A 16005-nucleotide genomic window follows, 5' to 3' on the forward strand; every position below is an offset into this window, starting at 1 on the left:
GGTAGTATGTCGTGGTGCTCTTTAAAAGATTATTCTGAAGAACCCGAATACTGATCAGTCGGGGCGAGGGAGGAAACAAAATCACCTGAGAGGATCGCAAATCACCTGAGAGAGCAACAAAAATCCAATCTTAATTTTCCGTGAAATGAAAGGAAGCTAAACCTACCGATATCGGGCCACTTTTTTCACAGTTGACCTTAGAAAAAAAAATCGGTACGCCAATTCGCTAGAACCCACATAACTCAGCTCATGGAGTTCTGGGAACATGTTGTGTGATCGGAAGAATCTAAATTTGAACTGTTCAATGAAAAACGGCGACCAAAAGGTGGCCTAAGGTGATTGAAGAGCTGCAAGACAAGCATCTCCAATGGATAATTGGACATTCATCAATGGAATCATGGCACTAGCTGATTTAATTTAAATTTTATCTATAAATCTGGAGGAACCATTGCTGAAAATATGGTTGGAAAGCAACTACACCTTTCGACAAGATAATTCCAAGAAATTCGGTCAAGAAAATGCTCCCTTATTCCCTTTCCTGTCACAATAAATCCTTAGAATGTCCGCTTCAGAGACCTGTCCAAATGATCCTGTCGGTGTCCTTACGAATGATGGTCATCTTTTTCGTGACTTAGTGACCTTCTAAGGTCACGCCGGACATCGAATGACTTACTAGACATGCCGATAACACGTGGTTGTGTAGTCAGCCATAACTACGGAGGAACGGTCCGGACAGGATTTGAAACCCGCTCGTCCCTTGTAAAGTCCGGCGCCGGAGTCATTATCGACTTAATAATGGCATTACTCACTAACGCATATCATAGTCAGTTTTATTTGAATTTCTTACATCTACATTAAATAGTTTGTTGATGGACAACAGTGGCGGAAAGCCGACACTGATTGACAGTTACTCGCATTAATGAAGAACATGAATATTTCTTCTAATTTCTTAAGCTCCTTCTCAGACTTGATTGCCCATTTGTTTGTATGCAATGTTGGCTGGAATAGAATAAAATACCATTTATCTGAAAGAACCAAAACTAAACTGCTCAATATACTTACACGCATCAGCTAAATCAAACACCCTAATTGTACCCGGTAGTTGGCGAGTTTCCACATTCCGTCGAAATCCAGTCACATTGAAGCATTTTTGCTGCACTCCAATCTCTTCAAACGTGATCGATAATAGTGTTTCATCGTTTCGCAGTACTGTAGTCTAGTAATGGAAATAAATTTAAATGTAACTTATTGAATCTTGATGAGTTTCACCAAATCGGAACCTACCACCACATCATCAAGTTGCCTCAACTCATCCACGCTGTCGTCCAATGCGATGTACCCAGTTGGGAACGAAATCTCGCACGTAACCATGCGTGTTTTCTCATAGAACCCTTTCGGCAGGAAACGAATGCATACGCGCCAATCGGTATAATCCTCGTCGGAAGTCTCGTATCGGTAAAGATCTATGTTAAACTTTTGCGTTTGCATCGTTACACTCTCCATGTAACTGTAGTTGATTTCAAACGCACCGGAAATAGTACCACTGATCGTGAAGCTTACCGATCGGGTGGACGCTGGAAGTATCAGCACATGATTATTGCTATCGTGGTGCAGTTCCTGTCGAGCTAGTGCACCAGTTTTGTCACTAGCAATGATCGTTGCTTTGTAGCGCTTCTCCAGAAACGTTGTGTGCTTTGCATACTCTATCAGTGCCCGAAGCGCTATATGTGAGTTGGGTGTGATGGAAGGTGTCGCTCGGCGGTATGGTTGTCCTTTAATCCAATTAACTATCGGTGCTGCATTAAATAAGTACTTTTTGGAGGTCATAAGCAGCAACACATATGCGGTAGTTTCCAGATCCGTTGCTGAAGCTGTACCATTCCACCACATCTTCAATCCGGAAGAGGCTTGTAATTTCTGGTCCAATAGAGTGTTCAGAATTTGGGATACTTTTTCATCGATCAGGGCATGCTTTTCCGTCCCGGTAGGGCGTCCTAAAGAAAATTGCAATACGTGTCCAACCAACGCAAGATGGTACGGTGTGTGAAGCGAGGCAGTATTCGAAAGCAGATAGCTTCTTGCTTTATCGATAACAGACACGTGTCGCCAGATGTATTGTCTCATTTCAAGAAATATCAACAAAACGTGGGAAGTCTTTTCGATTTGCTTCATTTCATCCTGCGCATCTTCGTCGGCACAGAAGTGGCCTTCGTTTGCTTGCTTCGTCTTCAACCAATTAAGGGCAGATATGATGACACCTTCGGCATCTTCACTATGGAGATGTCTGTTCGAATAGATTAGTGCCTGTAGTGCAATGACCGTGTCCCAGCACTCTGATGCTGGACTATGTTGATCGGATATAGTGAAATAGGCATTGTCGTTGCTTAACTCTACGATTTTAGGAGTCGTTTCGTTGATTACTCTTTCAGCATGGGTCTTCCTCTCGGTCCACTCTAATTTAGCTAGGGACAACACGTCCAACGTTAAGGATGCTCTTATGGTTTCCGTATAGGGATCCGCCGGGACAAGCTTGTCGAGCAGTAAGCTTACCGGAAGTGAAGCAATTTGAAGCTGTTCACGGTATAGCGATAGCGTGATCTTCTCCGATCCGATATCAACCGTACGCGGAATTGGTATCTTAACTGCATCCAACCGTTCGGTAGAATTGTCTACGGTGAACAAACGTACGATACTTCCGATTTGTTGTACACTCTCTGGTATAGTTCGAAGTATTGTTTCTGCCCTAGCGATTACGTTGCCTTGAGAGTAAGCGTTTGCTTTTAGTGTAATCGAGCCTAGCTTCTTGGGACGTATCAGGAACTCTGCCCGCTGTACCTCGTTCGGCTTTAGCCTACCGTACAAGATTTTTTGAGTAGCTTGGTTAGATTCGATCCGGAGGAATATCAAAAACAAAAGGAGAAATTAGAATGCAAGTGGTTGCAGTTTGGACGAAATAATTAATAGTTGTTGCTCACCATCAGTACGTCCGGAGTTGTTGAGAAACTGGAACTCGTTAGCTCTGTTCAACAGCTCCACCAGTAGAAAATCCACCGTTTCGAGGCGATTATTTACAATGTAAACATCAACAGGAGTTACTTCCAACTTTTTCACCGAGTACGGGATGTGAAGGTAGATCTCTATATCCTGCTGACGTTGCCACTGGATCGGTTCTGCGATACCGAGTCCTTGGCTGGGGCTAAACACGAATGCGCTTACCGTCAGTTGGTTGATGTGTGGAGGAGGCTGGAATTGAAACGTTGCCTTCTGATTGCTAAGAAGAAAGGATCCGTATCTGCATTAGGGAGGAACAAACGTATTTGTGCATGGACCACATACCTTGTAGTTCCTTCCTCCCAATGAAGTAAACGATTTAATGGCGATGCACTGATGTTTAGCTTTCTGTCTTGTTGGTTGTCTGCGCCCATTTGTTGGACCGGTGGCATCACTGTCAAGTCGTTGATGGACAGTGGGAATACATCTTCAATCTACAAATAAGCGAATATTTTGTTGTAAGATAGCATAATTTCTGCACATTAGCACTTCCTTACCGCTGGATAGATGGATCCATTGAACATGGACCGAGCATAGATGCTTTCTAGATGATCAAAATCTAACAAACCTTCATAAACTGCTATGCCAATGCGAGATTCATCTCCTTTGCTGAATATCCTGACATTCGTGCCATTCATCAGTAGAGTCACCTGGCAAAGTACAATAAATAATAAATTCTGTAGCTCTTTTTCGGGTTTTTTCATTGCAAACATTCAATTGTACCCGATTAGATAGAGCAGGTTCTTGGTAAGAGGTCGAAGCTTGTACTAAAGTTCCTCCAAATCTCCCAAACACATACACTCGCTGCACATCATCAGGTTGAATCAGCGGCACGAAATGTTCGTAGTAGTTTTGAAGATTGCAATAAACTAAAATTGGAATATTTTCACCATCATGCTTACGAATCACTGCCAGTACTCCGTCCATTGGATGGGACGATACTAGTGCGAGTTTGAAACCATTTGTTCTTTCAAACTGTTTAGGATTCACCATACGCACGTAAAGCTGGGGACTGTAGGCTGGTTCTAGGGTTATTGAGACGGACACTTCCTGATATTGCATCGCAACCGTCAAAAGCTCCGCATTACTATCGGTGGGGAATGAAAGCATTGCCGTGCCATCGTTATCCAACGATGTTACGAACTTGCGCGCGCTTACTGAATCATCATTGTCGAACATTACATGAACAGATACGTCTTTTTTCCTGTGTCCTGATGCGATGAGAGGTTTGCCATTTGCTTTAGTCAGTCTGATGAAAAGTGTTGCATTTTGTCCTGGTGTAAAGTCAACCATTCTTAGCACATCCAACTTATACGGAGAGGCGTAAACTTCAACCGATCTAGCTTGACTGTATGTGCGCTGCGTTATTCCATTCGTTGTGGACACCGTAGCGTTAACATGAATAATCCTTGTTTGAGCTGTATTCCGTGCGGTAATTATTTCTTCCATCGGAATCATTACAATCTTGTTACCAGCGATGGGTGAGGATCGCTTCACTATACGATCATCACCTCCCGTCACAGTCACCGTTAAGTTTCCACGGAGCGGTTTTCCGAACGTGTACATTGCTTCAACGTTAATCGTAAGATCTGCATCCTGAAGTGTGACCATATCTTCTGTTTGAATCGTTATCCTGTGGATTGGAGCTGAATATAGCATCACTTGAAATCGTTTGGATGTGGTTTGTTCTCCGATCGTCACTGTCATGTTCCAATCACCAATATCTCGATCGTCGGCGAAGAGATGTTGACCACTATAGATATCACCTGGAACGAGCTTAGCATCCCAGGATGCCACCGTGTGCTGGGATTCGTGCTGTAGAGCGATCGTGAGATTAAACGGATGCTCACTGCTTGGCAAAGGCTTATTCAGTTCGTCCGTTAGTAAGATGCGAAACTTCAAAAAGTCTCCCGGAGTGTGAAGGGTGTCACTAAGTTGAATTAACACTTTCGGTTGCTGGGCCAGTTTAATTTGTCCTGTCAGACGTGCTTCTTCGGGAGTTTTGGACGAGGTAACGATGTCCAGCTGAATCGCTTCACTAGTGGCTTGACTCCATTCGGGTGGAATAAGGTAGAGCTGGACATGCTTCGGATCGATCGTGGTGGAAACTATCAAATCACCATCTTCCATACCGATGTTTTCTATTTCGAACGTACTGGCCACGTTGTCCATGTTGGCCAGTATGATGCTTACATTATCGCTTCCTGCTGATGACCAGGTGGTTAGTATGGAAATGTAATCACTATAAATGATTCAATGAAGGCGTATTACTAACCAGAATATTGTAAATTCAGACAACATATATATGTACGTACCCTTCATCGGCCAATGCGCTTCCTGTAATTGTACACAACACCAAACAACAAATCGCTACACGAGAGTACATTTTGCTAAATCTTGCCCCTGCGTCCGAAGGCCCAAGACTGAATGTCTTGAATGGTTGGAGCTGATAGGCTGCCGGCCAGATCATCTGCGAGACGGGATTCCCCAGTGTCACTGGAAAGGTTATCAATACTACCCGTAAAGTGAGGTATGTGTTGGTTGAAGGAATGCCTCTACAGTGTTCTTCCAATGTTTGGTTCAATGACATTTTTATGGCATGTGATGTAAAGTCCAAAAAAAAAACCTGATTTGGGTAAAATGCCTCATACGAAAGATGCTCTTCACGTTGAATTGGGAATAATCTATAATGGGTAAGCTTGGATCTTAAAATCCTCTTTGCGGTAAACCCAGATCAATGAATCCAATAAGAAGTTCGACAGAACGAAGATGACATTAACACCACCCCTTTTAACTTCATTCCACTGCGTGTAAAGATAGTTCTGACTCATCAAAAATGTTGCGGAAACGAGAGATGAAAGACGTCCAAGACACGTCTAATTTATTGACGGCTCCCATTAGCCTCTCAAACAATAAATCACGCACCGGCACCCTACGTCAATTTTGGGGCTGGTGGTTGTGTTTTATCAGAAAAAGCTACACAACAATCATTAAGCTGTCTATTGGCGAAACATTGACTCGGGTTGAGGAAAAAAGGGAGTCTGTCCGTTCGTTAGAACCAGCTTACGTGTGAGTCGATGTTAGTGTAGCAGAAGAATGGAAGCATTTAATTGTTGGCACTAGTGGAATGGAACACATTTTCCCTTCTTCAAAGACCAAAGGTTGCGTTTGGTCAGTTGGCACACATATCGGGTGAATTGTAAAGTAAACAGCAAATATTTGCTCGTCTTAAGATGTTTGCTGTACAAAGAGCAGTACTCTGTCAGTCGAATCTTGCATTTTTGTAACAAAATCCTTGATAATTGGTTTGGTAAACATGTTGAAGCATTTTTTATTTGTGTTTTTAGTATAATACCGTGAAAATGGTTTACAAAATAATGTTACGAACGAGTTCTATAATTCCCTTGCCTGCATTTGCCGAAACGGGATTTGCTTCACCAAAAACCAAAAAAACCACACCACGTCAAACAGAAGCTACAAACCAAATAAACAGACGAAATTTTCTAACTGCATCGCCAAAGATAAACACTACACAATCGCGGTTTATGAGTTGTGTGGGCTCGCTAAAATTGTTGTCTAGAAACGGTGCTGTGGAAGTGTGCCTCTGCCGAGTGGCGGTTGGACTTTCGCCGATTTCTAATGCCTGCTTCGACATCGAAACTGGTGGTTTGTGAAGTGGTGCGTTTTTCGCAGCACAAGCACGGCCGGAAAATGTTTTCCGCTCCGTAGAGGCCACCACGTGCGAAAAACAATGCGAACTTTAGGAGGCTCGTTCCGGGTGCAGTTGGTTTTTTTGTTGTTGTCGTTGCGTGCACATTGGGTGCACAAGTGTGTGCGCCATACGGACGATATGGAGTTAGTCTCCGTACTACAAGCCTCCAAGCTGTGTAGACCGTTACCGGCGGTTCGAGATTATTTGAACAACACCACAACAACCGGCACCGGAATCGGCCTTGCGGAGCGCTTGGAAAGGATTCTGTTTGATACCAACTTTCATGCTGCTGTTATCGAGTGAAATTTAACAGTACGAGACTAATCGTGGAGCTTTTTTTCGCGGGATGGTGTTGAGTGACTTTTTGGGTACATGTTATATTATTATGACATATATATATATCAAATATCAGATGCCATATTATTTCAGATTTTTTTTTCATTTTTAATTCTTCAAAAACTCATCAGTAGATTTATATGTATATAAAGATCAGCATTAAATAGACCTAAAGTAAGTGGCTTTAAGTGTCTTACATTGCTAGATGCTGAACACTGATATGTGCTACAACTTTAGGCATGTATTGATGTTTAAATTTCGTTCAATTCCAACAAAGAGCACATTCACTGTCGGCATAAGACGATGCACTTGTACAATGTTCTACGCAGCAACGTTTTACTGGAGCATTGGCAAATTTTCAGCAACATCTTTTGTGAGTCTGGCAAAATCCGTTACGAATGAGCGCATGAATGAACGTCAGTGCTACACGCAGCCATTGTAAGCGGATGTTTATTATGTGGAAGAAACGAGAATCCCATTGTAAGGCAAGTCTCAGTCCCATTAGACAAGTGGAACACCTGAAGTGGTTTGAATGAATCGTATCTTGTAGTATTTGGGGTGTATTTTAAGTTCCAATGAAATGCATCCTTTTTTATCATGGCTCGTTGTGGAATTATGTAAGTGGGAATTGAAGCTTTTTCTTAAAAAATATTGATTCTAAAAGCTTAGCAGCTATTTTATATTGTAGAGTAAATTGAATATGTAATGGGTTTCTTAGCAAATGTTGTGGAATATAATTCTGGTTCTGGAATTCTGGTAGCATTTTGCAGACCAGACCACTGCGATTGTTGTAATCTATTTGATAATTTTTAACTACCGATCCAATTTTAACGACATTTAGCAATTAAAATCCTTGCGGTGTTTCGATTCATTGATATTCTTTTCGTAGCAATAAATTAATTATTCTGCTTGCTGCCAATCTGCCTCCTAAAGACAGTATGGTTCGAGGATGGTTTCTCTTACATTGATTCATCGTTGAGGAGAATTTCGATGAGCAAAATAAATAAAAAATACAACGAAATGCAATTCAACCGCATAAATTACAAAGAAGGCTTGGCGCCTAAAAAAAAAGCTTAGACTATGAGAAATTTAAATTAAAAAAGCTACAAAAAATGAATTTCTTTTTTTGCCAACGAAGCAATGCCAGCAGATTCGAAAAAAAACAACTAAGGAAACTGGCATTAATTATTCAACGTTGAAAAAATAGTGCGATATAGATAAAAACGAGTGAATGGATGTGAAATATAAACGAAATACGTCAAAAACACTGGTGTTTTGTCATAAATTTATAAATAGCTAGTAAATTACTTAATGAAATATTGCTTTCAAAATTGCAATATGAGCATTGTCTGATGCTTCAAATTATGTACAATGCCAGCAGCTCTTATGGCAATCATCTACTAAAAGCATTATTAAGGAACGTATATACACGGGGATAATGGTTGCTTGAGCGTTTTAATTACACACAACTGTAAGTGCATGCAGAAAACTGTGACAAATGGTGCCTCGTTTTAAAATGGAGATGATAATGGGTAACAACATCAAGGACCAACGTAATCGTGATAGTTTCACTGTGCGCTTTTAGGAATGCACGTTGTGATGTCATAATAATGTTTTGTAATTAATCGTTACTAAACTGGTGTAAATTTATGCATGCAGGCGTTGTTCATAGTTTGGGGTATTATAGGTATTTTTTTTTTGACGATTGAGGAAATTTTTAAGGACCTCAGCAGAATCCAGTTAGGCTAGGAAGAAAAGGGTCGTAATTCTTATCTAAGGACTTCCTAAAACAAATCGAAGTTAGAGGTATGCTTGATAAGATAAAAAACAAATAAAATATTCGTAGACGTACAGTAACTAATAACATAATAACAAATTTAGACGCTAATGCTTCCATAGAATAATATTCAAAAATTTTTAGAGGGTTAAAAGTTAACCAGCACTTGTATGAGATAGAAAATTCGACCTCCTTCCGCAGTGAAGGAGGACTAAGGGACAGTCTAAGGTTAGGAAATTGTTGATTGATTAATTGATTAATTTAATGAAAGTTCTATGCATTCCTTAGGTACCCAAGTTGCGACCTACATCTGTAAGCCCGTTCTGCCTTGTCTCAACACTAGACCGCCTTACCTAGGATGGAACATTGTATTCGATTCCTGAAAGGATACTTAGGAGCTATAATAAAGCTAAACTTAGTGTCAATGGTGTGCTACGTTCACAGATTCCTATCGATGTGGATTGGGGATAGCCAAGAAGTCTTCTGTGTGATGTGCTTCAGGTTGAGCAGGTCGTGATACAAGGCCAGGTCTCCTATCCATTTCCAGGAAGCTTGATCTAGGGCTGAAAAGCTCCTTCTTGGTGGGGCATCATTATTACGTGCCCCGTATCCTTCCGGATTTGACTTACGTTATGAACAGCTCATCTATCCCGTGGTATCCCAAATAGCCAAAAACAAATAAATCGAACCCGCTAGCTGTTTGCAGGCTGCTTAAGGAAAAATCGAACTACGGTTGAACTTTGAAGCTTGTTAAAAAGAGCGTGGAACCAGATGGAACTATGAAGCTTTTCTACTTGCACCTATAACTCGATGGAACTATGAGGCTTGTTGATAAACGAAGCATGGTACTTCATGGAACTGTGAGGCTTCTTAAGCAGCACATGGTATTTTACGGAACTTTGTGGTTGTTCAATGGAGAAAAACGGCGTAGGAAATGTTTGCCGAACATTTTTACCGATAAAAACTAAATTATAGATTATGTTGGAAAATAATAACATAACATAGAATGTATATTTAGCAAGGCGATCAGGCCGTGGCATACGAATAAAATATGTTTATTTTTTATTCAACAGTTATGACCAATATGTTCTGAATTTTTCGTGTCTTCAACTAGTGCTAACCACAAATGTTCAGATGCAACAGCACACATTAAAATTCACAATCAGAGACGGGTTTTCCCATGAGCGAAATGAGCGACCTTCAAGTGCTCCGTCGTAAAAAAGACCAAGCCGAAGGCGCCTCGTCGAATGGTTGCAACATTTTCCTGACCAATTCTATCAAATAAATATGATTCACATCTCTGCTCGGTGGCGAATTACAATGTTAAGCTGAGTAGGTGGGCGCCTTGTAGGCTGCGAGAGGGGGAGGAGGGCTAATTGATCAGATTAAGTGATAAATGCTACTTCAAGCTGGGGCCTATTTTGACTCACCTTTCATCCGGTTGTGGCCGTTCAGCTCATATATAGAAAGATTGTCCCCTCAATGATCGTACACTCAAAACAATTAAAAAGAAAGTAAAACTCCACACATCCTTTGTACTTCTTGCTTGGAACTAGAGTAGGTTTTTTCTGTGCTTGTTGCACACTGTCCAACAACAGACAAATAGGTATCATTCGCAAAGTAGCGCTCTGTTAAACAGGAAAACTGCAGTTCGATTCTCAATAAATCAGACATACAGAATAAAATATGCATACACACAAGACTACCACAGCTAAAAATCATGCCTACTACATCACAAACTGTCCTAAGCAAGCCCCATCAGCTGCACATATAACAACACAACCACAAGCATGAAACCACAAGTCAGACAAGGACCACATGTTTTTTCTGTCTTGTTAGAAATTTAAATGTGCATAAAAATTTTCTTTTAGAGTTTGACGTACGGAGGCTGCTTAGGAGCCGGTTAAAAGTACGACGAACTTTGGCGCTGCTTATCTACTGCAAAATGCGTATTAGAGCAGCGATCTTTAGCATGCTACATTTGGCTGCTTATAATTATTTGGCTGCTTGGGATATAATCCTTCGCACACAGCACGCACTGCTCGCACACAACGCCAAAAATAGTCCTGCGTTTGAATAGTCTAGGACTCTTACTCGTAGAGGACTAAACGGACGTATCCGTCTGCAATGTATCGTGCATTCTGTATGTTGTTGAAGTCTTCTGGATCGAAGGTTTTTATGGAGCCCGTAGCAGGCACGATCGGAACAATAATGCGCCTTCGGATTTCGCTACTTACGTTGTTGTTCGAGAGGTGAATAATTTAATACCAAAATTCTTACACCGATGCATAGCGATTTAAATTATGATGCTTTCGATTCGTTTAAACACAAAGCCGTATTGTTTTATACAGCCAACGTATGGCATGAACTAGAGGTCAGTTTTGGAATATTCTTTTATATATTTGTGGTTGTGTGGAATGTTTCTCAATTTTTCGTATGGTTTCGTGTGTATGAAGTTCAACTAAAATATGCATTTTAATACCATACTGATCAATTTTTACAACACCGTCGTGGGAAGTTTTTGTCAAAATTGTATTGATTAGGCAGTGACGTCCTTGGGATGCAATCAGAACCAAATTTTTGGTGAGCTATTTAAGCATAAATGATGTATTGGAATTGTTGATGAGGAGCTTAGAAATTGGTTTGGACATCATACGAGACATGTCGTACATCCTGAAGCAGGGCAAAGAAGCCTAGTTCTTATTAACTAGTATTTATTGAAAGTAATTATTGATATAATATTTGAATTCAACAGATTAAGGTGGAAATAAATAAAGTTTGTAAATTTGATATCAAATAAGCAATATAATCATAATAATAATAGTATATAAATAATAATTTATCAAATAATTTAAATTAAATGATAACCGAGTATGCCCGGGATAAGGCAAAAGAATAAGGAGGAAATGCCTTATCAATATAATTGTTTTTTTTTTTTCTTCAATACAAGCGGTGTGAACAATACGGCACTGGACCGTCATAATTAATTATAAATAAATAAATAAATAAATTAAATTAAATGATCAAAAATTAACTACTTACCATTCTCAAACGCTTGCTACTAAAAAAAAATGCCCAAGAATTTTTAAATAGCTTACATTTTCTTATGAATATTTTGTTTTATTTCATCGGTAGGCTATATATATATAGATCGTTTAATATTAGTACTTTCATTTAACTATCTTTCTTGCGCTTTGCACTGTGGGGCTAAAACCACAACATCTCTCTGCTTGCTCCTATTGGCTCATTTCATGGCAAACTGGCTGTTGCCGTGTGTTTTCACCGTTCATTCAGTACCTGGTAAAAGCATTAAATTATTTATTGTCTTGTTATTTTATTACTCAATGGAGATGGTAGATAGATTTACTATGTATGAACGTGTGTGTATGTGTTTCGTTCCCGTATCGTTCCGTACCGTTGAACTTGTTTGATTTCTTTAGTTTGGTTGAGTTGTTTTTGTGCTGTGTTTTATCCCTTTTTTGTTTTGTTTGTAAGTTTAGTGTTTATCTTAGTTTTTTGTTTCGCTTGTTATACACTGCTTGCGTTCGTGTGGCGTGTGTCCTTTTATGCTAGAAGGATTGTTGTTTAGATAAGGTTTTAACATATGCATTGATTTATGTTGATATTGTGTCTCTTTTGTTATCATAAATTCTCGTTCCACTTTTTTTTCGCCTCTCTCGCACAACGTTTTTAGCAAACGTAAACCAAATTCTCGTGATTTTTTTTCACCTTCCTTACTGGCTGATACATTCATTTGAGTTAGCGAACTTTATTCATGTTGGTTAGTTAGCTCTTAGCGTGAGTTGAAAATTTGATAATGTAATTTAAAAAAAAACGAAATTACCATTTTTTGAGCTTAAAATCATTTAAAACGAAAGCAATTGGTGTCTGTATGAGTACGTGAAAATTGATGTTTTCTCTTGCTTATGTTGGTTAAGCGTATTGATCATTGTTGCTTTGTGTACTTTGTTTTGCCTTTTTTCAACACTAGCTATGCCAAATTGAACTGTACACAATAAAAATGAAAAACAAAAAGGTAGCTATTGCAGCAACATTGACGTCCCTTTTTTTCCGCACGCTTTATAAAACATTTGTGTAAAACCTGGCTCACATTTTGTTACACAATTCTTGTGAGTAAGTTACATATTACTAACCTTAAACAATTTATGTACGTTGCTCTCTATATACAGTTAAACTTTGATAAGTTACAATGTGTTATTTACTGCAGTGTGTTTACAATGATTTCCCTCAAAGTGTTTTTTCGTGCATGGCTCACTTGGCATTGCTCTGGTACTGAATTGTATTCAAGTAATGTTAATAACTTGGTATGGATTTGCTCTTATTTGTTCTTATGCTCACAAACAAAAACGGAACCATGTTTGACTCTAGATATATGCTTGGAAACATCATCAAAATCCGCGTATATCACGTTACGTCCATCCAGGGGTTAAACGGGTTTATTTTAACAAATCTTAGCTACATCAGTTTACGGCGGATTGTGTGCTTTTAGGTATATGTAATAGTTTTATATGTTTGTTTTGTTCTTTGATCTCTTTGCTGTTCTTTTTAAGATTGATTTTTTTCTTTACATTTCGCGGAAGACATCAACGGCTTTGTATGATCTTCTGTATTTTTTAAAGTCATTCTCCTTGCTTAACTACAAACTCTGAGCTAAGCTGAATGTTGAATAAGTGTGTGTTTTTGGTTTACTGGTAATAATAATTACGTTTAATCATTTTTTGTCTTTCCTGTTTTATGATTTATATAAAACTGGATAAGATGTCACGATCAGCTTTAATATAGTTGGAAGAGATTGGTTGAGGTACCGTTCAAGAAGTTACTAAAACTTGAAATTAAAAGCAATATTTTAAAGGCATCAATTAAAATGTTTAATTGATGTGATCACTACAAAGATGATTCTACATTTTAATACTACCAGTTTGCTTCTTCTCATTATTCATTTTTCAAAACCCTTCCAAGTACCAACTGGAACATCAAGCAAATCGCTTGATCGAAACAGAAAATATGGTAAAAGGTACAGGATATTTATGATGCGTGAAATAAATTTACTTCCATCGTTCGTCTCTTCGTCCCTACCCAACCCCGGCACGGTTCAACGTAATGTGCTTTTAATGGGAAAATGGGCCGCACATGTGATGATGGCTGAGAAGAGTTTACCAGGCCAGAAGGCCCCAGGGAAAGGGGAAAAAGGATTCTTGGCCAAGAATTTTACGGCAACGGTAATGTGCGTGTGTGCAATGATGGTGCAAAGATGCTGTGAGACTAGCGGGTGAGCCTCATACAGGCCTCGTAAAACTCGGGCTGAGCAGGTGAACCCTGCTCAAGGAATTAATTGAGTTTTAATAAGTTCTAAAATAACTTGCCAAATTATTTGACAACCTGACGGCGTGTGTTGGCATGATGAAGGGTTTGCTTTCTTTTTGTTTTTTGCTGGAAAGTAGGAAACAAAATTTTGCGCCACTCAAAAATTGGCCCAACACGTGCATACGCGAAACGGTTTTTTTTGGGCCTACGGAAACGGAAAGCTCAGACGAATAATCTATATTGTAACGTCTTGAAAAGCAGAAATATTTGAATGTTGTCCAAATTTTGATTTGTTCTCTTTAATCACATCCTGCACGATACAAATCCTTGAAATATCTCAATTATCCACCCGCTTGGTGTGTCACTTTTAGCCACAAAAAGTGCCCACGCGTCATGATCGTTCCAGGCTCACATACGCTCCAGTTTGCTCCCAAGGATCAACCAGCGAAAGCTGATGCATAAACATTAATTAAAATTATATCGTAAACCATGGCACGACAGGCGAGAAAATTAAGATCCCAACCTCCGTCTGCTGTGCGTTGGCTGCCAAATTGGTCAGGTTGAGAGGCAGGGGTGGGAGAGTCCCTGGATCACATACCAACATTCTGGTGCGTTGCAACATCCTTTCGGTGCGTGCTTGGAACACGTCAAAAAGCTCGCATCTTCATTATCGAACCCCGGTAGCAAAACCGGTCGGTGGTTTTGGGTTCTCGTTACCCGTGCTTTTCCGACTTTTGCGCTCATGTTACTCCGTTGGCTGGTAGTGAGATGGAATATATTGACTTTCGAATAAAAATTATGGGAAAAGCTAGTATTGCTACATAAGTTTATGCTTTAGAATTTAATGGCGATGGTTTTTTGAGCGTTCAACTGGATATTTCTTAGAAACATGAAGAGTTAGATGAAGGATCTAGATTTTGTTGATAGGAATATCTTTAGTATGGCAAGGTTTTAGTAAGTAAAATATATAACATACGACAAACAAGAGAGATGAAAAATAATGAAAAACTTGTTTTTTTATATAAAATAACATCAATTATCTCAAAAGATATCATAAGAACACAAGTTGAACCAAAAGGGGCAAACACCTGAATGATAACCTAAACAACCTCTTCCATGTAACATTATGTACATTCCTTCCCTCATTTGATTTCTGTACAAGCTCTTTCATGCATGATTAAACTATTCACTTTGACACTTTATAAATTTCTATTACACCACCGGCTAAACGACACATTTTGCTACGCTCTCAATACACTCTGTCCACTCATTTTAGTTTAGGCGCATCTCTCAACTTCTGCTTTCATGTTTTTTTGCTTTCTTTTTTTTCTGGTAATTTTTTTTTTATTACAAAGTGCACTTATAATTGTAACAAACTTTTCCCACTAACTGAATACACCTAATCAGCTGCATTTTCCCTGTTGTTCATAACACTCAAACACGTCGTTGAACCTGTCGGTAGACCGTGAACTCTGTGACGTTTTTCCACGTGATGCCACATGCCTGTTTGTGTGTGAATGATTGTAAGTAGTTTATTTAACAGCTGTTTTAATTAGCGCTAATCGCACCACCCACATTCGCGCTACCCTCCCTCCCCAAAAAACGATCGAAATGCATCAAAATCTCCATCGCTCGCGTCGCTTCTTTCGGTTTGTCCGCTTCAATGCATGCGTCAGCGTGTGCGTGTTATTGTTTCCGGATGATTCGCTTGGGGTCGCGCGCCTACACGTGAACATAATGGGATTGATGGAAGGGGGGGAGGGTGGAGTACTCGAGCGTACTGCGTAGCGTTTTGTGGCTAATT

The 16005-nt window shown here is 39.6% G+C and overlaps 2 protein-coding genes across 2 annotated transcripts in view; one reads left to right on the forward strand and one right to left on the reverse strand.

Annotated features, from left to right (window-relative positions):
- The window catches only part of LOC126565173 (CD63 antigen-like), a 317200-nt gene that overhangs the window by 92491 nt on the left and 208704 nt on the right, over nt 1–16005 (forward strand). The window lies entirely within an intron of this gene.
- On the reverse strand, nt 962–5437 carry LOC126560555 (CD109 antigen-like). The gene is made up of 8 exons (XM_050216512.1): nt 5367–5437; nt 3775–5293; nt 3549–3701; nt 3337–3485; nt 2976–3271; nt 1285–2876; nt 1063–1216; nt 962–999 (listed from the first exon to the last, which is right to left on the reverse strand). Exons 1-8 carry the CDS (start codon nt 5435–5437, stop codon nt 962–964), a joined length of 3972 nt encoding a protein of 1323 aa, XP_050072469.1.

Source organism: Anopheles maculipalpis, chromosome 3RL (genome assembly GCF_943734695.1).
Source record: "Anopheles maculipalpis chromosome 3RL, idAnoMacuDA_375_x, whole genome shotgun sequence".
Classification (NCBI taxonomy): Eukaryota; Metazoa; Arthropoda; class Insecta; order Diptera; family Culicidae; genus Anopheles; species Anopheles maculipalpis.